This window comes from Sus scrofa, chromosome 14, assembly GCF_000003025.6.
Source record: "Sus scrofa isolate TJ Tabasco breed Duroc chromosome 14, Sscrofa11.1, whole genome shotgun sequence".
In the NCBI taxonomy this organism is placed as follows: Eukaryota; Metazoa; Chordata; class Mammalia; order Artiodactyla; family Suidae; genus Sus; species Sus scrofa.
Window position 1 is genome coordinate 23,515,531 of NC_010456.5, and position 24,150 is coordinate 23,539,680.

Genomic DNA, 24,150 nt, shown 5'->3' on the forward strand with positions numbered 1-24,150 from the left:
AACCTCATGGTTACTAGTCAGGTTCATTAACCACTGAACCACAACGGGAACTCTGGGTCTGGTTTTTTAGTTTTGGAAGATTGGCAGAACCAGGACAGACTCTGACTGGCACAGAGGGTGTGAAAGAGAGCCGTGTGGGACCTTCTTGCAGTGGGGATGAACTTCAAACTGCAGACAGGCTGGCAAGCCCTTCCTTCCAGTGTTTTAAAAACGGCGCAGGCCAGGACCAGCATCCGTCCACCCATCTGCACTGCCCAGGCCCTGAGCACTCTGGACAGAAAGGACTCAGGCCCCAGAACCCAGGGGATACAACCAAGTTACCCTTTCATTGCCGGGGCTGATGCAGAGAGGTTAGAAAGGGCCGTCCTAACATCAAGGGTTGCCAGGGCCCCAGTGAAAGGCCGGTGTTGCTCAGCACTGTGTCTCCAGGGGAGTCTAGGTGCTATAGGTAGAAATCCACCCAAATAGCTTAGTCCTGGGGCTGATCCAGCCCGCCTGCCTCTCCTGCTTTGCCAGGAGCTGAGACGGCCGTGGCCGTGTGCCCAGCAGTGCAGGGCATGCCTGACCTCTGACCGCTGCCAGGAGCCGAGAGACAGGCAAGCCTAACAGGTGTCCACACTCCACACATCACCACGATGTCCCTGTAACAAGAGTTAGAGGCTGGTGGCAGAAGACAAATGGTAAAAAACTCACAAGCCAAAAAAGGAAGAAACTGCCCACAATTACTAGCTAAAAAGGTGTTTTCCTCCCATTTTATTTGATAATACATTTTCACAGAAACATGATATTATTTACAAATATACAGGTAGGAGACTGCTGGTCAAAAATTTTAAACTGAAAATGTCATCAAAAATTAATTTACAAAACCCGCCAACTGTCCAAGGGAGCCGGGGAGGATGTGGGCGGGGCTCTGCGGTGGTCTGTGCAGAAGCGTGCTCCTCTGCTCCGCCGGCTTCTGGAACCTCCGACGCTGGGGCCCCAGGCCCAGCCCAGTCGCCCATGGCCCTGGCCGGGCTCAGGAGGCACTAGTCTGCATGTTTTTGGAAGCTGCGAGCATCGCTCTTACTTTGGCCATGAGGTCCTGTGCAGGGAGAGACAGGACATTTCCAGGGGCTCCGTTAAGACTCCGGAAGCAGATAATCCATGCAGTGAAGGCGTTTGCAGAAACGTTAGCAGCTAAAAACTGAGGAGACTTGGGGAAACATGTTGGGTGACTGGGAGCACGTCCAAGGGCGGGGCCGTTGCAAACCTCACTGTGGGGACCCAAGGAGGCTCAGAGGCAAGGCCTGGGGAATGAGGGGCGTGGCTCCAGGTCGCTCGGTTGGTCGCAGGGGACCGGCCACCCCAGGGCAAGACCCACACCACTGTCTCCAGGCGAGCAGCCCAGGACCCCGTCAATCCATGAGATGAGGGGCCAGGAAGTGAACTTAAGCCCTTTATAAAAAAAGGGCAGCGAAGAGAGGCCCACTCCCACTTTACCTGAGTGATTTTGCTCTGCACAGAAGAAACAATTGCCGAGGAGATCTGACCGTCTTTTTCCTGAGAAACTCCCCTAATGCAAGTAGAGACAGAGGTCAGGGGCTTCAAAAATACTTTAAAAAGCTGCTTTATTTTACTTGTTTCCAGTTTCTTTAGAAAATAAATCACCCTTATAAATACATTTTATGTTTATATTTTATGTAACACATTTGAAACATTTTAAGTTTTATAATTTATACATATGCTAACTCAAAAAATACTTTCAGATAAACACTATATAAGACACATTAAAAAAAAAAAAGAGAGAGATGGAAGAAAAAGACAAAAGCACCAGAAAGCTGGCACTGCACTCCCTGACTGGGATCACAGCCTGAGTGGCGCCTCCAGCTCACCCTGTGCACTTGTGGGGTGTGGACACCTCACACAGCTGACGGGGCCTGGATGAGTTAGGTGTCACCTTGAAAGAAGCCACATCTTACACCTAACCCACCTCAAGTGAGCTGTGGTTTCTGCTGCTGACATGCCTACAACTCCAGTCTTGCGGGGCGCCCGTGATTCACACTGATGGGAGCAAAGGTCTACAACCAGGAATGGGAGACCCTGATCCCCAGTGACCCTGTACCTGCCCAGGGTCTGGGTGGAGGGGGCTGTCTGGCAAAGCCTGTTGACAACACTGGCAGCCAGTCAACAGGGCAGACGTCCCACAGCCTGTGCAGCCTGGGAGGGAGGGCCTCACCCCGCACATCCGACTCTAGTGCCTGCCCCTCCCTCGATACCCGTGTCTCAGAACCATCCTCCATTTCCAGCTTCTGCTCCTTTAGAGCCCGAGTGACACATGGAGGAGGATGTGAGGAGCAGGGCCCAGGCTGGGGTGCTCCTAGCCCACCCCTCTCACCGGCCCCTAAGAAGGGTCCTGTGACCCAGAGGTCAGGGCAGGGTTACCTGGAGCGCTCCTGGCTGGAGCCCCGACTCTCCACAGGAGAGATGCTGGCCGAGTGCCGGCGTGCGGCCTGCTTGCTCGGGGAGGCTGGCTGAGAACCGGCCTTGGACTTGGTCCGCGACCGTGAGCGCCTCTTCTTCTTCTTCTCATGGGGGCTTCTGGAAGGAAAGCAGTTTTAGACAAAGGTACACCACTGACTCTGAAGGGCTCTCGGTGCTTTCCAAGGGATAAGCTGGAAACTTCACCTTTCTACACACATGAACTCCTTTCAAAAACTACACATTTTATTCAACTCAAAACTGATGGTAACAAAAGTCACACAGAAGTAAAATGGAGACCACCTTCTCAGCAGAAGTCCTGAAGTCAGATGCCTGTGGGGTTTAAAACACGACCAGCACTTCATGTGCATTTAAAATACCCAAATGCTGTTTGTATTGCTTGTTCATTTATGCTGACTTAATGGGAATTTCCAACAAGAAATGGAAAATTATTAAAATCCAGCATCATGTGCACAGAAGCTCAGTGCCCTTCTGGCCTGCAGCTGGCAGGCTGAGGCAGAATGAGTGGGTGCAGTCCCAGGCTGCCGGGTTCGGCCCCCCACCCCCATCCGGCCCCAACCCAGGCCTCACTGACCCTGAGATTTCACGTCAGGAACCCCCCACCCAGTTCCTTCTCCCCTCCAGACCCCCTGCTGCACTTCACCTGAGCCCAGCCGCCTACCCCCAAAGGAGCTGCCCTGAGCGTCCCGCAGGTGTCACTCCACACCTGCCCTAGAACAGCGAGGAGTGGCGCGTTGGTGGTAAAAGTGCTGAGGTGCAGATGTGTGCTGAGCCCTCCCCGATCTTGGCACCCTGAGGTCCCTCTTGAGAGGAACCACCTGTTACCTCCCCTTAGAGCTCCCACCCGCACACACAGCACGGGCGCCGAGGATGGTCTGCGCTTCTGCTTTAACTGAGTACCTCCTGGAGATTCCTTGCGGGGATGTGTCACCACTCATCTCGTGTTTCTCTTGCTTTCCCTCCCGTCCTCCTGGGCTACAAGTGCTGCAGCACCCAAAGGATGAATCCCCTGCCCCACTGTCCGCTGCAGGGTGAGGGCACAGGAACTGGCCTTGGGAGACACACCCTGGCCGTCAGAGCAAGGCTTGCCCTCCAGCGCTAGGTCTCCTGCAATACTTCTACTGCCCTAAGGCAGATGTCCTGAGCCTGCACAGCTCAGACTCCTCTAGCTCCTGGGGACTGAGGTGGCTGGCATGGCCCTTCCCAACTCGGAGATACCCCAGGGCCTGTCCATTTGACTGCTCATCCCCAAGACCAGTTGCCCTATCACTCCAACAGGGCATTTCCTTGGAGGCCCCGCTCCCCCCCACCCCCGCCCCCGCCTTGTCTGCAGCATGTGGGCTCTACACTGGGTGCCTTGCCCACCACCCAGCTCCAGTGCCGGCCTTGATGGAGGACGAGAGGCTCAGCAGGGCTGCCCAGGAGGCTGATGGGGGCTCCTACCTGGGTCTGGGCCCCTGGAATATCAGAGTGCTGGGCTAGAGAAGCAAGCTGATACCCCGGCCTGGCAGGGCCCAGCTTCCCAGCTCTGCCTTAACAACAAGAAGGACCTGGCCCCAGGGGCCAGCAGCTTGGTAACTTAAATTCTGCTGTGGTGAGTATCCCTGGTGAGCTGGGGCTGCTGGTGGGTGGCCCAGGGTGCAGGCCAGGATGGAGAAGGGAGGTCCATGAACAGAGAGGCTGTTCCCCCTGCTGAGTACAGAAAGGTAGAAACCACACGCACGCAACAGACCTATTTCCTACATTCAGAAGTTTTGTGAATTTTTATGTCTGTAAACCATATAACTAGGATTTCAAAGGAAGCAGCAAATAAATATTTATAGCATGAGACATGTCCAAATGATTTCAGCCTCATATCTGGGTGAGTTCTTTAGGTTAGCAATCCTGAACTGTCAATCAGATTCAATTTCACTAATACTTGATCTCCCGACAAAATTTTTCAAGCATTTGCTGAAGAAATTAAGTACCCCTCCCTTTAAAAACTTTAAATTGAGGTGCACTTTACACCAGTGAAATGCAAATGTCTGTAGCACTGTTTGATGAGTTTTGGCAAGCTGCACAAAAGGTGATACCCAGACCCCTGTCACGATCAGGAACACTCTGTCACCCAAGAGGTTCCTCCATGGATGCTCATGGTTATCTAGACACCCCCAGCCTCCACCCCCCCCAAGGTCCCCACTGCTCTGACTTTTATCACGTAAGTGAAACTTCAGATAAATGGGACCCTGCAGGCTCAGTCCTTTGTGGCTGGCTCCTTTTGCCCAACAGAATGCTTCTGGGGCTCTCCTGTGAGGTGCTGTATCACCAGGCTGCTGCTTCTCACTGCCAGGTACCATTACGCTGGGTGAACCAGCCATCAGTCGTTCAGGCTCTCCTTTGCTAATAGGCAGTTCCTGGCAATCACACATCAAGTTGCTTTGTGGTCAAACGTTTATGGTGCGTGAACGCCTGGGACTAGCACAGCTGGGCCATGGGGCAGTAGGTATTTAACTTGGCAAGAAACTACCAAGCTGTGCCCTAAGTGCTGGACCATCCTGCACACCCTCCAGCCATGTTTCGGGGTTACAGCAGCTTGCACGCTTGTCAACAGTACCACTTGTGTTGTTTACTTTGAGCTATTCTGGTCAGTGTAAGGAGCACCTCATTGTGGTATTTATTTTTTGCTTTTTAGGGCCACACTCGCAGCATATGGAAGTTCCTAAGCTAGGGGTCAAATCAGAGCTGCAGTGTTGGCCTACCCCACAGCAACAGCAATGTGGGATCCGGCCACCTGAACTACACTGCAGCTCATGGCAACACTGGATCCTTAACCCACTGAACGAGGCCAGGGATCGAACCCGCATCCTCATGGATGCTAGTTGGATTCACTTCCGCTGAGCCACAATGGAAACTCCCTCACTGTGGTTTTAACCGCATTTCCCTGAGGGACAAGTCACGATGCTGAGCAGAATCTTAGCATAGGCTGTCTTCACTGGTTATTTAAATATACTCTCTTCTGAGTGTCTTTCAAGTCCACTGCCTCCTAACTGGGTTGTCTTTTTGGAATTGACACAGGCCTTTGTCAAAGATACACACTGCAAATCTCTCTCCCCATCTGGGGCCTGCCACTACACTTTCTTTTTTTTTTTTGGCTGTGCCTGTAGCATGTGAAAATTTCTGGGCCAGGGATCGAGCCCATACCACAGCAGTGACAATGCCAAATCACTAGGCCATCAAGGAACTCCCTCGTATACTTTTTTTTTTGGTCTTTTCTAGGGCCATACTCGCGGCATATGGAGGTTCCCAGGCTAGGGGTCCAATCTGAGCTGTAGCCGCCAGCCTACGCCACAGCCACAGCAATGCCAGATCCGATCTGTGTCTGCAACCTACACCACGGCTCACACAAACGCCAGAATCTTAACCCACTGAGCGAGGCCAGGGATCGAACCTGAAAACCTCATGGTTCCTAGTCAGATTTGTTAACCACTGTGCCATGACGGGAACTCCTTGTGTACTTTCTTAATTATGCCTTTTTAATGAAGTCTTTAATTTCCACAAAGTCAAATTTATTATTTTTTCTCTTGGGGGGGATTTCTGTGTCCTCAGAAATCTCTGCCACTTTCAAGGTCACAAGGGCACTCTCCTTTTCTTCAAAAAACTGACTGGTTCTAATTATCATGCTTGCGTCTGTGATCCATCCTGAGTTAAACCTGGCATATGGGGGTACAGATCACTTTTCTTTCTGACATCCAGGTGTTCATAAGTTTAGTTTAGAAAGACTTTCCTCAGTGCATTGTTTCACCTCTCTGTCTTTTTAAGGTACAGCTCTCACACTGTCTGATTATTGGAGCTTTCCAGGAGTCTTGCATCAGTAGTAAAAGTCCTCCAAGTTAGTTTTCAAGGTTGTTTGGACTGCTAGTCAGTTTGCCAATTTCTATAAGAAGTCCATGGAGTTTTGAACGGGACTGTATTGGATCTACAGATCAATCTGTGGAGCAGAGCCATTTGAATAATGCTGGGGCTTCGAATCCAAGAATATAGACTTTCTCTCCATTTACTTTTCTTAAACACTTTCTCTAAAATATTTTGCGGTTTTTAGGACAGAGATCTTGCACATATTTTCTTACCTTTATCCGTAAGTAGTTTGTTTTTTGATATTGTTATGCATGGCATTGTTTGTAACTTCATTTTTCAATTGTCCTAGGCTAACATATGGAAAGAAACTTAGAGAGTCCTGAAGATTTTACACAGTCATGTGAAGAGAGAGAGTTTTACGTTTTCCTTTGTGATCTTTATGCCTTCGACTTCTTTTTCTTGCCTTATGGTCGCACTATGAATTCCATTACAGAGCAGACACCCTGGCCTTGGCTCTGATCTCAGGGCAAGGCACCAGCAAGTGTAATGTTAGCTGTGGGTTTTTTAGAGATGCTCTTTATCAGGTGGAGAAGATTTCCTTCTAGTCTCGGTTTGTCAAGGCTTTCCCCTTCTTTTTCTTTTGAATGAATGGGTGATGAGTTGTGTCAAATGCCTTTTCTGCATCTACTGAGCTGTCGCATGATTTTCTTCATTTACTCTGTAAACACTGTGAATTACACAATGACTGGTTTTTGAATGTTAAAGAACCCTGCATTCCTGAGACAAACCCCATTTGGTGCTGATGTATTATCCTTTTAGTAAACTGCTGGACTCAGATCAGCTAATATTTTGTGAAGGATTTTTGCACTTACATTCCAGAGAGTATTAACTTGTGAATACCCACATGCATGTGCAAGTGCATCCACACACCTCCCAGCAAACACACCATACAGAAGCGGACGCAGCCACACACACTGCTGCCCATCTGCTCTAGGATGGTCACATGAGGTGAGCTGGGAGGTGTCCCTCTTCTATTTCCTTTGAAGTGTCTATAAGATTGGTGTCCCCCTTTTCTCGAATATTTGTAAGACTCTACTGATAAAAGCCATCAGAGTTTTGTGGCAAGTCTTTAAATTATAAATAAATTCAATGTCTTTTATGACTGCACCTGCAGTATATGAAAGGGATCAAATCAATCTTGGCCAGGGATCAAACCTGTGCCTCCACAGGGACCCAAGCCACTGCAGTCAGTCTTTTTTTTTTTTAAGGGTTGCACCCATGGCATATGGAAGTTCCCAGGCTAAGGGTTGAATCAGAGCTGCAGCTGCTGGCCTACACCACAACTGCAGTAATGAGGGATCCAAGCTGCATCTGCAACCTACACCACAGCTCAGGGCAATGTCAGATTCTGACCCCACTGAGTGAGGCCAGGGATTGAACCTGCATCTTCATGGATACTAGTCAGATTCGTAACCTGCTGAGCCTCAATGGGAACTCCTAGTAAAGCATTTTAAAGGTTCTCTTAAACATTCTCTTTTGGATTTTTAGTCTTTATTATTATTATTATTATTTTATAGTGGTTGCCCTTGAGAATTATGACAGGCACCCTTGATAGTCAAAGCCTACTGGAAATTAAGAACACTTTACATGTGATGTGCGAATCGTGTAAGAGCAGTATATATATATATATATATATATATTTTTTTTTTTTGCTTTTCAGGGCTGCACCTGTGGCATATGGAGATTCCTAGGCTAGGGGTCCAACTGGAGCTAAAGCCGCCGGCCTACGCCACAGCCACGGCAATGCCAGATCTGAGACGCGTCTGCGACCTATACCACAGCTCGCTGCGACACTGGATCCTTAACTCACTGAGAGAGGCCAGGGATTGAACCCGCAAACTCATGGTTCCTAGTCGGATTGTTTCTGCTGAGCCACAACAGGAACTCCAAGCAGTATGTTCTCATTCAGTCACTCAATGAGCATTTACCGACATGTTCATCACAGTGCTAAGCAGTAGGAATTCAATGTTAAAAGTCCCATAACCAGTCATTTACTATTTAGTGTCAAAAAGTAACTGGGATTTCCTATTGGAGTGTATGATTTGGATAAACATTGTCATGAACTTTACTTTTAAAAATATTTATTACGGCCAGATCTGGATTTCCAAACACTAAAAGGAGCCAGGATTCCTAGGAGAAACGGCTGATCCCAGGTCTGGGGCAGGCAAACCACCAGCTACTCCTGGAATATCTTTTGCCAAAAGTGACAAAGTGCTCAGAGAACAATGGAGCCAGATGTGAGACAATGCCACCATCAAATAGAATATAATGGTAATAGATTGTTGAACCATGAATAAAAAACAAAGCCCTAAAACCCAAAGTCCACACTGATACTAAAACAGAGGGTGGGGGCGGAGGGTCTTGAGAGAAGAAATGAGGAGAAAGCTGCTGGCAACAGGACATTCACACTGTCCCAGTGCCACCCTATACAGATTACTTGTTAGTTCAAAGAGGAAGAGGTACAATTACACAGCAGATGCAACTTTAACCAAGCGATCAAACAGCATCACTGGCAATGGGACGAAAGAACACTGGTGTGTCTCCTGGTGTGATGCAATGGGAAATAAAACAACATCATCCATAGAGGATTGTTGCTAAAAAGTCTTGACAAGAACACAATCAAGGGGACACAGTAAGACAAATCCAAAGTGTGGGACCTTCAGCAATACAGCTGGCCTGGACCTGTCAAACTCATGAAACACACACCCAAAGGAAGGACACAGGGAGGAAGAAGAGGAGACAGAGAAAGGCAAATGTGGCAAAATGTTAACACCGTGAAAAGAGCTATAGATTTCATGCAGAGAGGTGTTCACTGTACTATTTTTAAACGGTAAGTTTAAAACTTTCTAATAAGTTTTAAAAAACCTTAAAAAAAAAAAAAAGTCAGTGAGAGCATCACTCAATGTTCAGCTTGTGGAAACAACCCTTCAACTCTGGCAGGAGGCACTTTCCCCTCAGTTGGGGTGATGTGATGGGGTGAAAGTGACTTGGTGGCTAGTCAGTCACCTGCTGCCACACTGAAGCAGAGACCCCACAGCTACTTTGCGTACCAGGGTGGAGGGAACAGCCTGATTGCTGGGTCAACAGAACTCATCTGCTAATAGAAGATATTCTGGAATTACAGACAACTATGGATTTATAATCTAGAGCACAAAAGTGACCGGTAATCGTGCACATGTTCACCACCACCGAGCTCCTCCTGAATCCACCACCGGCCTCAGCCCCTCAGAGTCAGGTCAGGGTGGCTCAGGCCTGCAGTATGTCAAGTCTTAACTTCTTTTGTGTGACTTATTAAGGTTCCAATGATAACACAAATGCTGATGAATCCTAGTATGACCACCATCTTCTTTAGTGACATCTCTTTTAACGCAAAGGTTAATTTGAGGGCAAAGTAAGAACTCTTCTGTTAGGAGAGATTTTCTGCTACAAGGAATTAATTTTAGACCATGCCCTTTACATATACCAAATGTCAAACAATTACTTGCATAAGGAATAAAATTTTAAATGGACTTCAATTTTCCTTATATTATCCTGGAATAGTCCCGTATGCTTAGTGTGGGAGTTCTAAGGCACAAAGTGTAATTTATAAACAGATGGAGTAAGTTTGTACATGAAGCCTTTGCTGAAATCTATCAGCTTTACAGCTCCTTTGCTGATTTTTCTGTTTTACAGGAAAAAAAGATGACATTTTTATCAATTAATGGAACTACAGCCTAACTAGCCAGACTGCAGGAACATTTTTCAGTTAGAAACGCCTTTCAGAACTATTCCTGTTAAGGGCATTGCTGATGAAGGGGCATCTCTGAAGCAGGCTGGGGTGACGACTAGGTTCATTTGTCCAAGAATGGTGGACACTTGGAATTCAGATCTGTCCCCGGAAGGTTCTGGAACCCTGAGTGTCCTTACACAAACACTCAGCAGTGTAATGTTATGAAATCTGAGATTACTATGTATGACAATTGCATCTTGTCCTTTTCTGGGCACCCAAGTCATTGGGAGAGCAATGCCCCTTGTCCACCTACCAGAGCCAGGCCTGCGTTGACTCTAGCGTGGGGACACAAAATTCAAGGAGCTCTCATTGTTGGAGGGAATGGAAACACACAAGCCAAGTGATGTAAGGTATTCAGGTGGCATCACCCATGCTAGGATGATCCCCATACAGTGCCCTTCGGCTGCGAAGGGGATGCCCACTGGTCCACCAGCCATGGTCCTGGTCTGGGTCCTTGTGTCTCCTCAAGTGAGTGGTGGTGCCAGGGCTTCTGGTGTGAGAGGTCAGCCTTGGCACTCTCCCGGGGTGGGGGAGCAGGGACCTTGCTCAGTGAGCTTCAGAGGCCCAGACTGGGCGCAACAGCCAGGCCTTCCCCTTTAAGAGGCCTGGGAGCCAGCCTCCCTCGTTCTAAACTGTACAAGTCTCTCCTAGTGGTCAAGAGATCAGAGGATGGACCCCCTCTCTGCTCTGAGGCCACACGAGGACACTATCACCCTCTCCTGGGAGCTGCATCTGTGGCCTGACCATTCAGGCAGCAATAGGGATCCACTTGAGACTTGAACTCTGATATTCCTTGTTGCTCATCTCTACACCTCCTTTCCCTTCTCAACAGGTGACGGGTAAGGAGCTGAGTATAGGGGTACAGAGGGGCAGCTGGACCTGGGGGAAATGTGACCGCAAGGGGGGCGATTTGCTGCAAAGACAGAGGGCCCCCGATTCCAGCACAGTGGGGGTAGGGGTCCTCCGCTTCTGAGCCCCAAAGCAGGACAACTCCAGACTGGCCAAAGCAGTTGCCTCTGACTACCCCCAGCCCTGTGCCGAAAGCTGAGCACAAACCTCTCTGCCTTTGCCACTGCAGCTTCTGCAGTATGAAGGCTCAGTGCCTACCTGGACCGGGTCCGCTTCCTGCTGACGCCAGGGCTGTTGCTCATCCGGTAGGCGGTGGGGACACTCCTGTCCTCCCGCCGTCGCTCGGGAGAGTGTGCTCGCCTCCGAGGGGACCGGGACCGGGACCTGGGAAGAGAGAGGCAGGCATGTCAATCCTGTGTCGGAAGGATGAGGAACACAGCCACCAGGAGGCGGGCCGCCCCTGGCCTGGATTCCTGTTCAGAGGCAGATGCCTGTTACAGCGATGCTGAGCTTCTAACCGGACGGTTAGCAGCAGCCAGCCCCCTGGACTAGGTCCCTGCAGTTCATGGCCAACACAGGTCTGCTGCTTCTCCTCCTGCCTCCTCCATCTGATCGCCCTAACAATGTTCAGCTCATTGATATTTCCATCAAAATTAGTTGAGAAAGGCAGTGAGATTCAAGTCAGTTCTTCCTACTTGTTTTGAATACTGGCAAGAGGAAGAAACGATAAATTCACGAAACTGGAGGATTACCTGGAAATACCTCTTACTCACGCTAATCTTACGGACCTCTTAGCGAGAGGATCAGGCTGCAGGCCCACTGGCATGAAGCCTCTACCTTCAATCCAATTCAGACTGTGCCATTCCCATGGAAATTCTGGCTAAATGCTCTGCTAATGAGGTTTCTTGGACATAAAACTACCCACTGATATTTGATTCTTCCTTTTCATGTGCCCGGCAAAGGACTACTTTCTTCACATAGGGCTGTGAGCAACATGGGCAGCCAAACCCACGGACACCAGCACTCGGAGCTCCAGCTTGAGATCCTCGCCCACAGGGTCAAGGTCTTTACCAAAGGCCCTATAACAATGGGTTTAGGACTCTTAGTTTTTTTGCTCATTCAGTGAAACTACTGTTTTGGGAAGACCTGAAATAAGCAGAAATCTGGGGAAAAAAATGGATGTCTTTTTGTTCTGTATCTATGACAACCCACTCAAAAACAATATAAAGAAGGGATGTTTGACTTTGCCATCTAAAAAAATTCTATACTGAATCATTTTAGCTACAATAAAATCCCCCAAACAGCACACGCTGCGGTTGGCAGAGATGAGTTTGTAATTACGGCCACCCTCTGCATCTCAGGAAAACCCCAAGTCATTCCTGAAAAACATCCCAGCCACCAAGCGAGCCTGCTCCGGGTGAACTGTCCTCTGCTCAGGGCTCCTCTCACAACCGCTTTTCAGCTTGGACAATGGTTTTGATTTTTTCCCCCGGACCTTTCCTAAGATTTAGGTAACAGATTTTAAAGGTGAGGTCAGTCAGACACCTTGACATTTTATGAGATTTTCCCTCAAAAGAGCTCTGGGAGTCAATCTGTTCGTGGTTGAAGCTGCCTGCTAACTGTCTCGCTCTGCTGCTGCCGAGCTGCTCTGATAAGGCTCTGTGCTTGGGGTTCCTGGGGAGGCTGTGGCTCTGGGATATGGAGCTGCACACCCCTCTTTCAGAATAAAACATGCTGGGCTGGGCAGTTACTAGAACCCTGAAGAACGCTCTGCTTAATCAAAGCTACAGCACCTAAGGCATGCTTAAACTCAGGACTCTACAATGAACTCAATAATCAGGAAAAATAAATTACTTCTTAATGTCTGCAAATTCATAGCTTTGAAACACAATACCATTTTGCAGTGGCTATTAGATTAGATTTCTTTAAAGTGAAGTGGCTGTTACCAGTAGAGTTCAAGTTATCTGGGAAAAAAGCCCATCTCAGAATTAAGGGCTCTAAGCTACATCAGATAATATTTAGGTTTTATTTTAATTAAAGAAGCTCTAATGCTTTTATTCTGTTAATTAGGCTCTTAATATTGCTACCATGACACAGTGCAAGAAACAGGAATTCCATTTCATGAGTAAATCATCTGTATAATGTGGCCAGAGGCCTTCTTATAAAGAAGATGAAATAGCCTGAATTAAAAAAAATTTTAAGCATAATGCAACTCAGATATGTTTTTCTTGAGTAATCTTAATGGCTGGCTTTCAAATAAAGGCATAATGAAACTTTTCATCTGAATAATGGTGATATTTAAACAGCTTCTTTCCACTGACATTGAACCATGTCATCGAAGCCGCACCCTCCCTTCCTCTTACTTTACTGCTCTCGGTCCTCAGGGAACTGCTGCCCCGAAAGCCTGAACACCAAGAGGCTCCTGACTCCATCTAGTTCCTCTCAAGCCTGACCTGTGGAGCCAACTTTACCCCTAGTGCCCCCTCCTCTCTGGAGGGGCCAATACCTCCTGCAGCCCCCCACCGACCTCCCACACTGTGCTGTCAGTGTGTGGCTCTGGGGTTATGATTTACTCCTTGGATGCCAGCGTGCAAACGTCACCTCGTGAGAAATGGCAAGCGTCCTGACCTTTTTAAGGATCATGATCTGGAAATTAAACCAATTGTAAACATGACTGGTTTGCTGTGCAGTTTATCAAGGTGGAAGCATGAGGAATTACAAATTCCAAACTAAACTACCACCAAATTTTGCCCGCCTGAATTCTTTCTGAACATTAAATATAACTATTAGAAATGCCACATTAACCCCCAGCTCTCATGCCCCTCCCCGAGTGAAAGCCTCAAAACGCGGGGGTACAAAGATCCACCTAGAACCTCCCCTCTTTAGACACCAACTAACCAATGAAGAGACACCAAAGGTGATCTTAGCAGGAACTTTCAAAGTTAACTGAATTTCAAGCTTTTTAAAATGCCTAAACTGTTAAAACTCAATTTTAATTTTAAGCAGTAAACTGTATGAGTACATCTTCATCACATTAAATAAAACCTATTGTGATATAAAAGCAGAATAAACAGAGAAAGAAATCTTATACTTTAATCAATGTTGACTTAAAAGACACTGAATACTTCCTTGTGTTAATCACTATGCTTTCTGAGAAGCAACAGACTGATTTCCAAAACCAAAGATTTTTCTATGACTAATTCATCACTGGAGAGCCAGAGTCATCTGTAATGTAGACATATTAGGTAAATGGGACCTCGACTGTGTGAACATTAATATATAAACATAAAAATTAGTCATGATATAAAAGGGCTTTCTAATCTTAACTTTCTATATTTTATATAGGACTTTAGTAATTTAATATGCAAAAGAAAATATATTTCAACTGCAGTATCCCATGACAAGTAGAAATAACAAAAGTCATTTTACTTGGAGCTGGTAACAGTCTTTGTTCTTTTTGGCTGCACCTGTGGCATATGGAAGTTCCCAGGTTAGGGATCAAATCTGAGCCATAGCTGAGATCTATGCTACAGCTGTGGCAACACCAGAGCCTTAACCCACTGTGCCAGGCTGTGGATTGGATCCATGCCGGCAGAGAGACAATACCAGATCGATTTTAACCTGCTGTGTCATGGCAGGAACTCCTGGTAACAGTCTTTTTAAAACAATCAATTAAGTTGTGTCAGGCCCAATAAACAAGTCTGATACATTCTATGTAGATCTTACATCTGTAATGGGGTTTTTCTATCTGAAAAGATAGATAAAGAAAGAATTATGGGAGTTCCTGTCGTGGCTCAGCGGAAACGAATATGACTAGGAACCATGAGGTTGTGGGTTCGATCCTTGGCCTCGCTCAGTGGGTTAAGGATCCAGCATTACTGTGAGCTGTGGTATAGGTCACAGATGCGGCTTGGATCTGCCACGTTGCTGTGGCTATGGTGTAGGTCGGCAGCTACAGCTCCGGCTAGACCCCCTAGCCTGAAAACCTCCCTATGCTGCAGGTACGGCCCTAAAAAGACAAAAAAAAAAAAAAAAAAAAAAAAAAAAAAAAAAAAAAAAAAAAAGAAAGAAAGAAAGAAAGAATTATGACAGCATCATTAGCAACTTCAATATTTTGGCTATGTAGTTCCCAGTGTGGCTCACCAGAAACAAATCCGACTAGGAACCATGAGGTTGCCGGTTCAATCCCTGGCCTCTCTCAGTGGGTTAAGGATCTGGTGTTGCTGTGAGCTGTGGTGTAGGTAGCAGACTCAGCTTGGATCTGGCATTGCTGCGGCCTGGGTGTAGGCCAGCGGCTACAGCTTTGATTCGACCCCTAGCCTGGGAACCTTCATATGCCATGGGTACGGCCTTAAAAAAAAAAGCAAAAGAAAAAAAATTTTTTGGGCTAAAATTTAATTTTTTTTTTTTTACACTTCAAACAATTCTTATTACTGAGAACACCAACCTCTCATTTTATAACTGCTTCATTCTTTTTTTTTTTTTTTTTTTTTTTTTTTTTTGTCTTTTTGCTATTTCTTGGGCCACTCCCGCAGCATATGGAGAGTCCCAGGCTAGGGGTCTAATCAGAGCTGTAGCCACCAGCCTACACCAGAGCCACAGCAACACGTGATCCGAGCCGCGCCTGCAACCTGCACCACAGCTCACGGCAACGCCGGATCATCAACCCACTGAGCAAGGGCAGGGACCGAACCCGCAACCTCATGGTTCCTAGTCGGATTCGTTAACCACTGCGCCACGACGGGAACTCCCTATAACTGCTTCATTCTAAATCCAGTTGGATCCCTAGAAATTATTAGTACCACCTTGGATTGAGAAAGTGGGCCTATAACCAGCTTAGAAAAATAAAACTGACTCTGACTCTTCAAATAAAAGTGTTATCAAATAAAACTCACTCTTCTCCAAAATGAAAGCTGAGGCAGGATTCTACATAGCGAAAATGACTTATCTGACTTACGTCCCCAGAACCCAGAGACAAACCACAGGACAGCTGGCCTCTGCTCCAAACCTCTGATCAGAGACCTACAACCCATCCCTGGCCCTGAGCTCAGACGGGGTGTGATTTCAAGGAGCATCACTACCACGTATTACCTCTTAAAGCAAAACTTCCTGGACAAATACTCTAAAGGTTTTGCTTCTTCTTCGTGTTATTTTTTAGGGCTGTACCTATGGCATATAGAAGTTCCCAGGCTAGGGTTTGAATCAGAGCTGCAGCCGGAGCCTACATCACAGCCATAGCAACACCAGATCCGAACCATGTATGCGACCTACACCACAGCTGACCTACACCACAGCTCACGGCAACACTGGAGCCTTAACCCACTGGGCGAGGCTAGGGATTGAACCCACATTCTCATGGATACTAGTCAGCTTCAAAACCCACTGAGCCACAAAGGGAACTCCCATAATATTAGTTTAAAAAAAAATGTTGTAAGTTGCATTTTGTCTTGATATCTTAAACTGCAAAACACAAAGATCTGTCCTGTTTAGTGAGCTTAAGTCAGCTGACTTAACTAAGATTAGAAGTAACACATAGATACTACTGAGATTTAAAAAAAAATTCTGAGTTATAAAAATGCTCAGCTCTCTTTGCATAAAATATTCAAATTAAGGTAAGATTGGTGGTTTGTCATCACAGAACTCATACTGAAGATTTTCTAACTTAATTTTTTTCTTTTAACAGAAAATTGCAAACTAAGGATTAGGATTTTGCTTCTTGCAGTTGTCAGCAATGAATATATGAAAATAATACAAAATATACTTGTATATAAAAAACACAACTCTAAATCTATTCTAAAATAAAAAATTATTTAAAAAGTATTAAAATAATATATAAAATGACTTACTCTATTATATAGTCAATAAAAAGCACATAAATCCTGGAAAGTTAAAATTCCAAATATTTCATGAACACTTCATGAAAATTCTGAAAGACCAATCTGGGGAAAAGTCTGTGGCCGTTACCTCATTCCTTTTCACAGAAGAGATGGCTACATTTCACCAGATAACAATATCTACTGTATTTGCTGAACACTCAGCATTAAAATGAAACTCACTTGTTACACTAAAGAAATGATCTAAGGAGGCTTTATACTTACTAGCTCCCCCAGATGGCAATTTATGAATGAATTATACTTTCTTTTGTTTGAGCCCTGTAATAAAGGACAATTGGGAAGAATTTTACTGGGTATATAATTACTCCGAGGGCTTGTATAGGCCTACATTATTTATCTCTGCTATATATCATAAGAGATTTTTCAAATAAGAAACTTTAAAAATGTTTTGATATATACATCTGAGTTTCTGGGGACTTTCAAAAACTGAAAATATGTCAGCAAAGTTGTTCATTCAATTAAATCGCAACAAAGGGTGTGTATGTGTGTATGTGTATGTGTGTAATGATGGAACTTCTAAAGAACTACCAAAATGGGAGTTCCCATTGTGGCGCAGTGGAAATAAATCTGACTAGTATCCATGAGGACTCAAGATCGATCCCTGGCCTTGCTCAGTCGGTCAGCGATCCAGTGTTGCTGTGAGCTGTGGTGCAGGTCGAAAACTGGCGTGGATTTGGTGTTGCTGTGGGTGTGGTGCAGGCCTGCAGCTGTAGCTCTGATTTGACTCCTGGCCTGGGAACCTCCATATTCCTCGGGTATGGCCCTAAAAAGCAGAAACAAACAAACAAATAAAACGAAAAAAACCTAGCAAAAATGTAACTAGCCAAAGATGAGATTTATCTATCATGGAGGCAAATCTAATTTCCTTATCTGTAAGTGTTCACTGTAGAGTTGTCAAGCTTTTAAGGTCTGGTCTGGGCAAAAATAGGGAAAGCATGCTGTTTCAGGATATATTCAGAGAGGCATATGTGTACACATGTATACTTTTTTCCCCCCTTTTTAGGGCCACACCTGAGGCATATGGAGGTTCCCAGGCTAGGGGTCAAATTAGAGCTACAGCTATTGGTCTATTCCAGAGCAACGCCAGATCCAAGCTGCGTCTGCAACTTACACCACAGCTCATGGCAACGCCGGATCCTTAACCCACTGAGCAAGGCCAAGGATTGAACCTCACAGTTCCTAGTTGGGTTTGTTAACCACTGAGCCACAAAGGGAACTCCTACTATGACTTTTTCTAAAAAAACTAAAAAAATAAAAAGTACAGGGCATATGCACTCTCCCCATGGAAAAGAGAGAACTAACTGTGGAAGAAAACTAGATCGATTCAAGTGCTACACTAAAGAGAAACAGAAAAGTCCAGTCAACATTTAATAATAAATCAGAAGGTATGACGTAAGTTTTAAAACCTGAAACTTGCTTTTCTGAACCTCCTGTAAGCCAGGTGCTTAAACAAAACAAAACAAAACAAAACAAAACACCAAACTGCTTTACTAAGCAGTAAATTCTGTGATTTCCTAAAGGTTTTCATTTTTATTACGTCCATTGTCTGAAATGTTAAGTTGCTTTCTGAAAAGCTGGCTCCTCGTGAAGGTGGCTTTTGGCTGAACAATGACTCTTAGTGGGAGGTTTGGAGAGGCAAGCTAAATCGAGAAAACAGGTTTGTGCCACTGTGTTTCCTTTTTTCCACGCTCTTATAAGTGCTGTGCCAGGAAGCTGAGCATGGCCACAGAACAGATTTCTTCTGTTTTGGTGTTCATGCATTCAAGACGAATTAGCCCGGGCAAGTCTACTCATTCAAACCAAAGACCCCCAACCCTGTGAATTTTTTCACACATTTCAGCAAATACACCATTCTTGCTTCCAAAATCAGTTTAACATTTAGATACATCTATTAAAAAAAAAAAAAAACCTGGCAGTAGTTGATGAGTTTTAAAAAGTTAAGTTTAAATATTTTGAAAAGATCTTATTTCGGTTTGCAGGATGCATCTCTGCACAAACACATGGGGGAGCATGGGTCTGTGTTTACGGGGAGCTGTGCCCACACCAGACGCATGGCCGTCAGGGCGCCCTGCACACCCACCTGGAGCGCCGCGCTGTTCGATAGGCACTGGGAAGACAATGCTTTGCTTTTGAGTGGGATCTGGACCTGGACTTGGACGACGACGAGTGGTACTTGGGAGACCGTGATCTTGTTCGAGACCGTTTTTTGTGCTTTTTCTTTTTCTTCTCTCTCTCCTCTTCCCTTGACAGGTCTTTGCTTTTGCTGGAGGGCCCCTCTGGAGGCTTAATGTCTAACGTGGGCAGAGGTCTGCCTCCGGCCAGTAGAGGACAGGACACAGCACTGGCTTCCTGGGGACAGAAGCACATGTCTGGATGTCAACAGGGAAAGCTTGACATTTAAAAATGTGTATTTGTGAAATTTCGACTTTGGGGCCCTCTTACCAATGATGTATCAACATCCCAGAGAGTGGACCGTACCTCTTTCTGTGACTCTGAAACAATCACCCTGGCATCTCAGGGAGGATGGCTCCTGAGGGACCACAGCATGAACGGTGGCCAAGCCTTCCAGTGCAGCCTCTCTCCCAAGCCTGCGCACTGTGGTGGCTGGATCTGATAGAAGGACTGTGGCATTACAGGGTGTGCATCAGAAAGAGAGCCACGCCTGTTCTTTCATAAATAACTGCTGACTTCCTACTGAAAAGGTGATTTCTCAAACCTCCAGCACTAGGTTTTTATGAATCTCTCTGTGTTGCCTGAACTAAAAGGTTCCTCTTTGATGTTTAAAAAATCTTGTCACAAGAAAAACACATTTGTTTTTTTCTTTTTTTAGGGCCACACTTGCAGCATATGGAACTTCCCAAGCTAGGAGTCGAATCGGAGCTGCAGCTGCTGGCCTACCCCACAGCTCCAGCAACACCGGATCCTTAACCCACGGATTGAGGCCAGGGATCGAACACACATCCTCATGGATACTAGCTGGGTTCATTACCGCTGAGGCACAGTGGGAACTCCCAGAAAACACATTTCTTTCGTTCTTTTTTTCTTTGTAGCTATATGAGGTGATGGATTTTTTTTTTTTTTTATTTAAAAAAATTTTTTTTTATTTTATTTTCCCACTGTACAGTAAGGGGGTCAGGTTATCCTTAGATGTATACATTGCAGTTACAGTTTTTTCCCCCACCCTTTCTTCTGTTGCAACATGAGTATCTAGACATAGTTCTCAATGCTATTCAGCAGGATCTCCTTGTAAATCTATTCTAGGTTGTGTCTGATGAGGTGATGGATATTAACTTACTGTGGCAGTTATTTTGCAATACATGTAAGGCAAACCATGCTGTGCATTTTAAATATGCAGTGCTTTGTGTCACCTGCTAACTCAAAACTGTCACTTGCCATCTGCTTCTACAAGGATGAAGTCACCAGCCACTGCAGCTGCTGACCTTCAACACCCCCTGGAGTTCAGGGTGGAGATCAGGAGTGAGGCTCTCTGTGCTCTGGGAAAAACCAGCAGAACAGGCCTTCAGACATTTTCAGAAGACTTTATGAGCCCAATTTCTTGCATTTTCTCTCATCTAGAAAATCACCAACATGGTTAACGGAAACATCTGCTCCTGGTGACGAGCAGCATAAAAGGTGAGCTTAGTTGCATGCATCGTCCTTCACCAAAATCACACCCACACTGCCCCCCTGCCCGCACATCTCCGGAGCAGTTCCTATCTGAGAGGCTGTCTCCTAGTCCTCATTTTGCCTCAAATTCACAGCTCTCGCACTGTACATTTTTTTTTTTTTTCAGTCAAAGTGGGTATATCTCAGTGATACTGAAGGGGAAAAAAGCCACTAACGGGAATCATCAACAAGATAATCCTATCAGCACATAACAGCTTTACTCTGCATATATTAATTCAGCACAGTACTGCACTTAGTAAGTATCGGTCATCATAAAAAAAAACCCTCTTTATCCGACTATAATAGACACACAGAAGAGTGCAACAGGACACTGCCTACTGAATTTTCACAATGGAACACCAGCACACAGACCAAAGAACTGCCACCCTCGCTCGGCACTGTGTGTCATCCAGAGCAATCCCATCCCTAGGAATTTATTTTAGGAATTTATTTTAAAGAGACAGTCAGGTAAATGTGCAAGGTGCACGCCCCAGGACCACATCACACTTTATGATGAAGAATTACAAACTGCCTGAATGACCAGCAAAAGGGTCCTCCTGAATCAACACGGTCCATGCAGGCAGTGAGTTAGAACTCGACTGTGGAAAATGATGTGGTCATCCTATTTTTACTGACACTGACATTTGTCCATGTCACTCTGGAAAACGAAAAAATGAATTTACAAAAAAAGAAGAGAAAAACCCTAACAACCCCCCAAATTCCAAGAAACCATCACCACTATTTTATAGCTGTGGCTGCAGCCACCCACCTTCCCCTCGTCCTGAGAAAGGCCATTTCCTTGATTCACTTTATTAAAAAAATTTTTTATTATAGTTGATTTACAATGTTCTGTCAATTTCTGCTGTACAGCAAAATGACCCAGTTATAGACTTCTATACATCCTTTTTCTCACATTATCCTCCATCATGTTCCATCACAAGTGATTAGACAGAGTTCCCTGCGCTATACAGCAGGATCTCATTGCTCTTCCACTCTAAATGTAATAGTTTGCATCTACTAACCCCAAACTTCCAGTCCACCTTGATTCACTTTAAATGAATTTTAACTACAACCAGTAAATACCACACTTTGTAATATACTGAGAAATTGGCAATTTCATTTTGTGCCTCAGAGGCTTCAGCTGTAAGGTTTATGGAGGACAAGTCTAGGCATGGGCTGTGGTGTCAGTGCTGGCTGCTGGCAGGGTTGGGCTCCAGCGGGACGGCCTCCCCTCTCCCAGGGTCCGTGTGATGAGGCCAACTGCACAAGGGAAAGCAGTGCTCTGAGGTTTGACAGAACAGCTGTGGGGCTCTCGCGGGGCGGGCTCCAAATGAAGATGCTCCCCTCAGTCAGGGGCTGTGACTATAGAGCAATTTCTCCATCTTCCTGCCATTTACAATGACTACACACCTGTTGTACATCCTTCACTCACTGTGAACTGAGGCTCAAAGGCAGTGAGAGGCAGCAGGGCTGAGAATTGCTCTAGAACATGCCTGTTCCCAAAGCAGCTGATTTCCACATAAATACCCCTAGTGACCCGCACCCCTGTGGAAGGGTGTACAGACACCTAGTGCTCCTGTCTGGCCTCCATGTCCACGCTGCCCAGCTCACTTCTAAGGCTCTGCCAAACTGTCTTCAGGGGACCCATTTCATTGCGAGATAGTTTTTATCAAAAAGGTCTTTCTCGCTTCAAGCGATATTTTCCAGGTTAAAAAATTAAAGTAATTGGCTATTAAACAGTTTTAACATGTAGAAAGCAACCTTTATCTAAGAAGACCGAATTCCCACTCTGGTGCTCCATAAGCATACATACTAAATGATATTTTAAGTTGAGACTAAAATAAATCAAGTGCAGTGAGCTTCTTAGCTTTAGCTAGAGGAAGGGAAAGGCTGGCTGCTCCCTGGGTGTGGGCACAGCCCACTCAGCTGGCTGGTAGGGAGCTCTGCTGTAGCTGGAAAAACCAGCTTTTAGTGCATTAAAAAAATCCCAATAACCGTGGCCTCTAAATTAGGAATATACAGTGCATGAAAAAAGGAGATGGAATTGGGGGTAAAAAGGTGCCACTGAGCATTTTTGTGCAGCACGCATGGGCCTCCGCGAATGCAGTCAGGACCCCATGAACTACAGGGCAGTCAGGGCTGCTGCGGATAATTTCTGCAACCAGGCCTGGGGAATCCCAACGAGAGAGCCCATTTTGGAAAAACTGAGACATATCTTCCATCCTTTAGGTGATTGGAAATACAGGATGGCTGGCTTTCTCCCTTGGGTTCTCACGGCCTCCACACTCAAACAAAACCCTGGCACTAATCAGGGATAATGTGCAACAGTCAAAGGTGAGAGATGGGAAAACATGTCCCCGGAGGACACCCCCCTAAGGACAAGAACCAGGTTGGGGGGGCAGTATGGGCGGCCGGCCCAGGACAACGGGAGATGGTGAGTGGCAGCTCAGTAGACAAGTTCCTATTTATACTGTGTCGCCAACCTGGTAATTTTATCTCTGAACTTTACTACTGCCTCCTTCGCCTTTATCCTTAGGCCTGTCATTAGTAATAACTTATGTCACCACTGCAGTTACAGCTTAGTTCTCCCTTTTGAGGCAAGGGGATAAGCGAATCAATATTTTCAAAATACAACTTGTAGTCAAGTTATGGGGTCGATTTATTCTAATAAAATGATCGATTACCATTCACTATTACAGTGAAAATCAGCAAGTGAGAAGAGCCTTTGCTGGGCTGAGTTAAGATGATGCATTGTGATGACCTCATGTTTTTTTTTTTTTTTTGTCTTTTTGTCTTTTGTTGTTGTTGTTGTTGTTGCTGCTATCTCTTGGGCCGCTCCCATAGCATATGGAGGTTCCCAGGCTAGGGGTTGAATCGGAGCTGTAGCCACCGGCCTACGCCAGAGCCACAGCAACTCGGGATCCGAGCCGCGTCTGCAACCTACACCACAGCTCACAGCAACGCCGGATCGTTAACCCACTGAGCAAGGGCAGGGACCGAACCTGCGACCTCATGGTTCCTAGTCGGATTCGTTAACCACTGCGCCACGACGGGAACTCCCCATGTTTTTTTCAGCTTAAAATACTAAGAGTATACTAAAAACTCCAGCAGTTAAACTAGAGGATTAAAAAAAAGGATAACTCATGCCCCATGCCCAGTCGTAGCCCCCGACAGTGACTCCAGCAGGCTGTCTGTGCCAGCATGTCCCCACTTCTGAGAAACTCCTTGGCTCATCCTATACCCCAGGGCATGCTCTTAACACAGTCAGCGCCAAGAGGAAAGAGGCTCAGGTGAGCCCCTCACGTGGGGTTATGGCGGAGCAGGGAGGAGCCGAGCTGCCCGCGTCCAGAGAGCAAGTGCTGGCACAAGAAGCCTGTGAAAATGCAGACCCAGAGATTTCTAGGCCAGCCTTCACTGCCTGGACAGGATGGTCAAATGCTGGAGTTCTAACCAAACACACGTGGAAGGGCAGGCTGCCCGGGGCCACAGAGCTGCTCAGGGTAGGGCGTCCACCACCTCCAATCTCGGGGTTCAGCCCAGCTCCTGGGACACGGGGGGGACGGGAGTGCACCCTGGCCTCTCCTCCTATACTGTTCACAG

The 24,150-nt window shown here is 46.2% G+C and overlaps 1 protein-coding gene across 6 annotated transcripts in view; it reads right to left on the minus strand.

Moving 5' to 3' along the window:
- Positions 723–24,150, minus strand: part of SFSWAP (splicing factor SWAP homolog) — a 78,000-nt gene continuing 54,572 nt past the window's right edge. For 5 of the 6 annotated variants that reach the window (XM_003132856.4, XM_021073982.1, XM_005670529.3 and 2 more), the window contains 5 exons: positions 18,965–19,233; positions 11,249–11,374; positions 2,422–2,577; positions 1,480–1,552; positions 723–1,081 (listed from right to left, as the gene is read on the minus strand). In XM_003132856.4, the coding sequence (XP_003132904.1) occupies positions 1,016–1,081; positions 1,480–1,552; positions 2,422–2,577; positions 11,249–11,374; positions 18,965–19,233 (690 nt within the window). In that variant the 3' untranslated portion in view covers positions 723–1,015. The remainder of the gene's footprint in view (positions 1,082–1,479; positions 1,553–2,421; positions 2,578–11,248; positions 11,375–18,964; positions 19,234–24,150) is intronic. The other variant, XM_021073980.1, reaches the window with a different exon arrangement.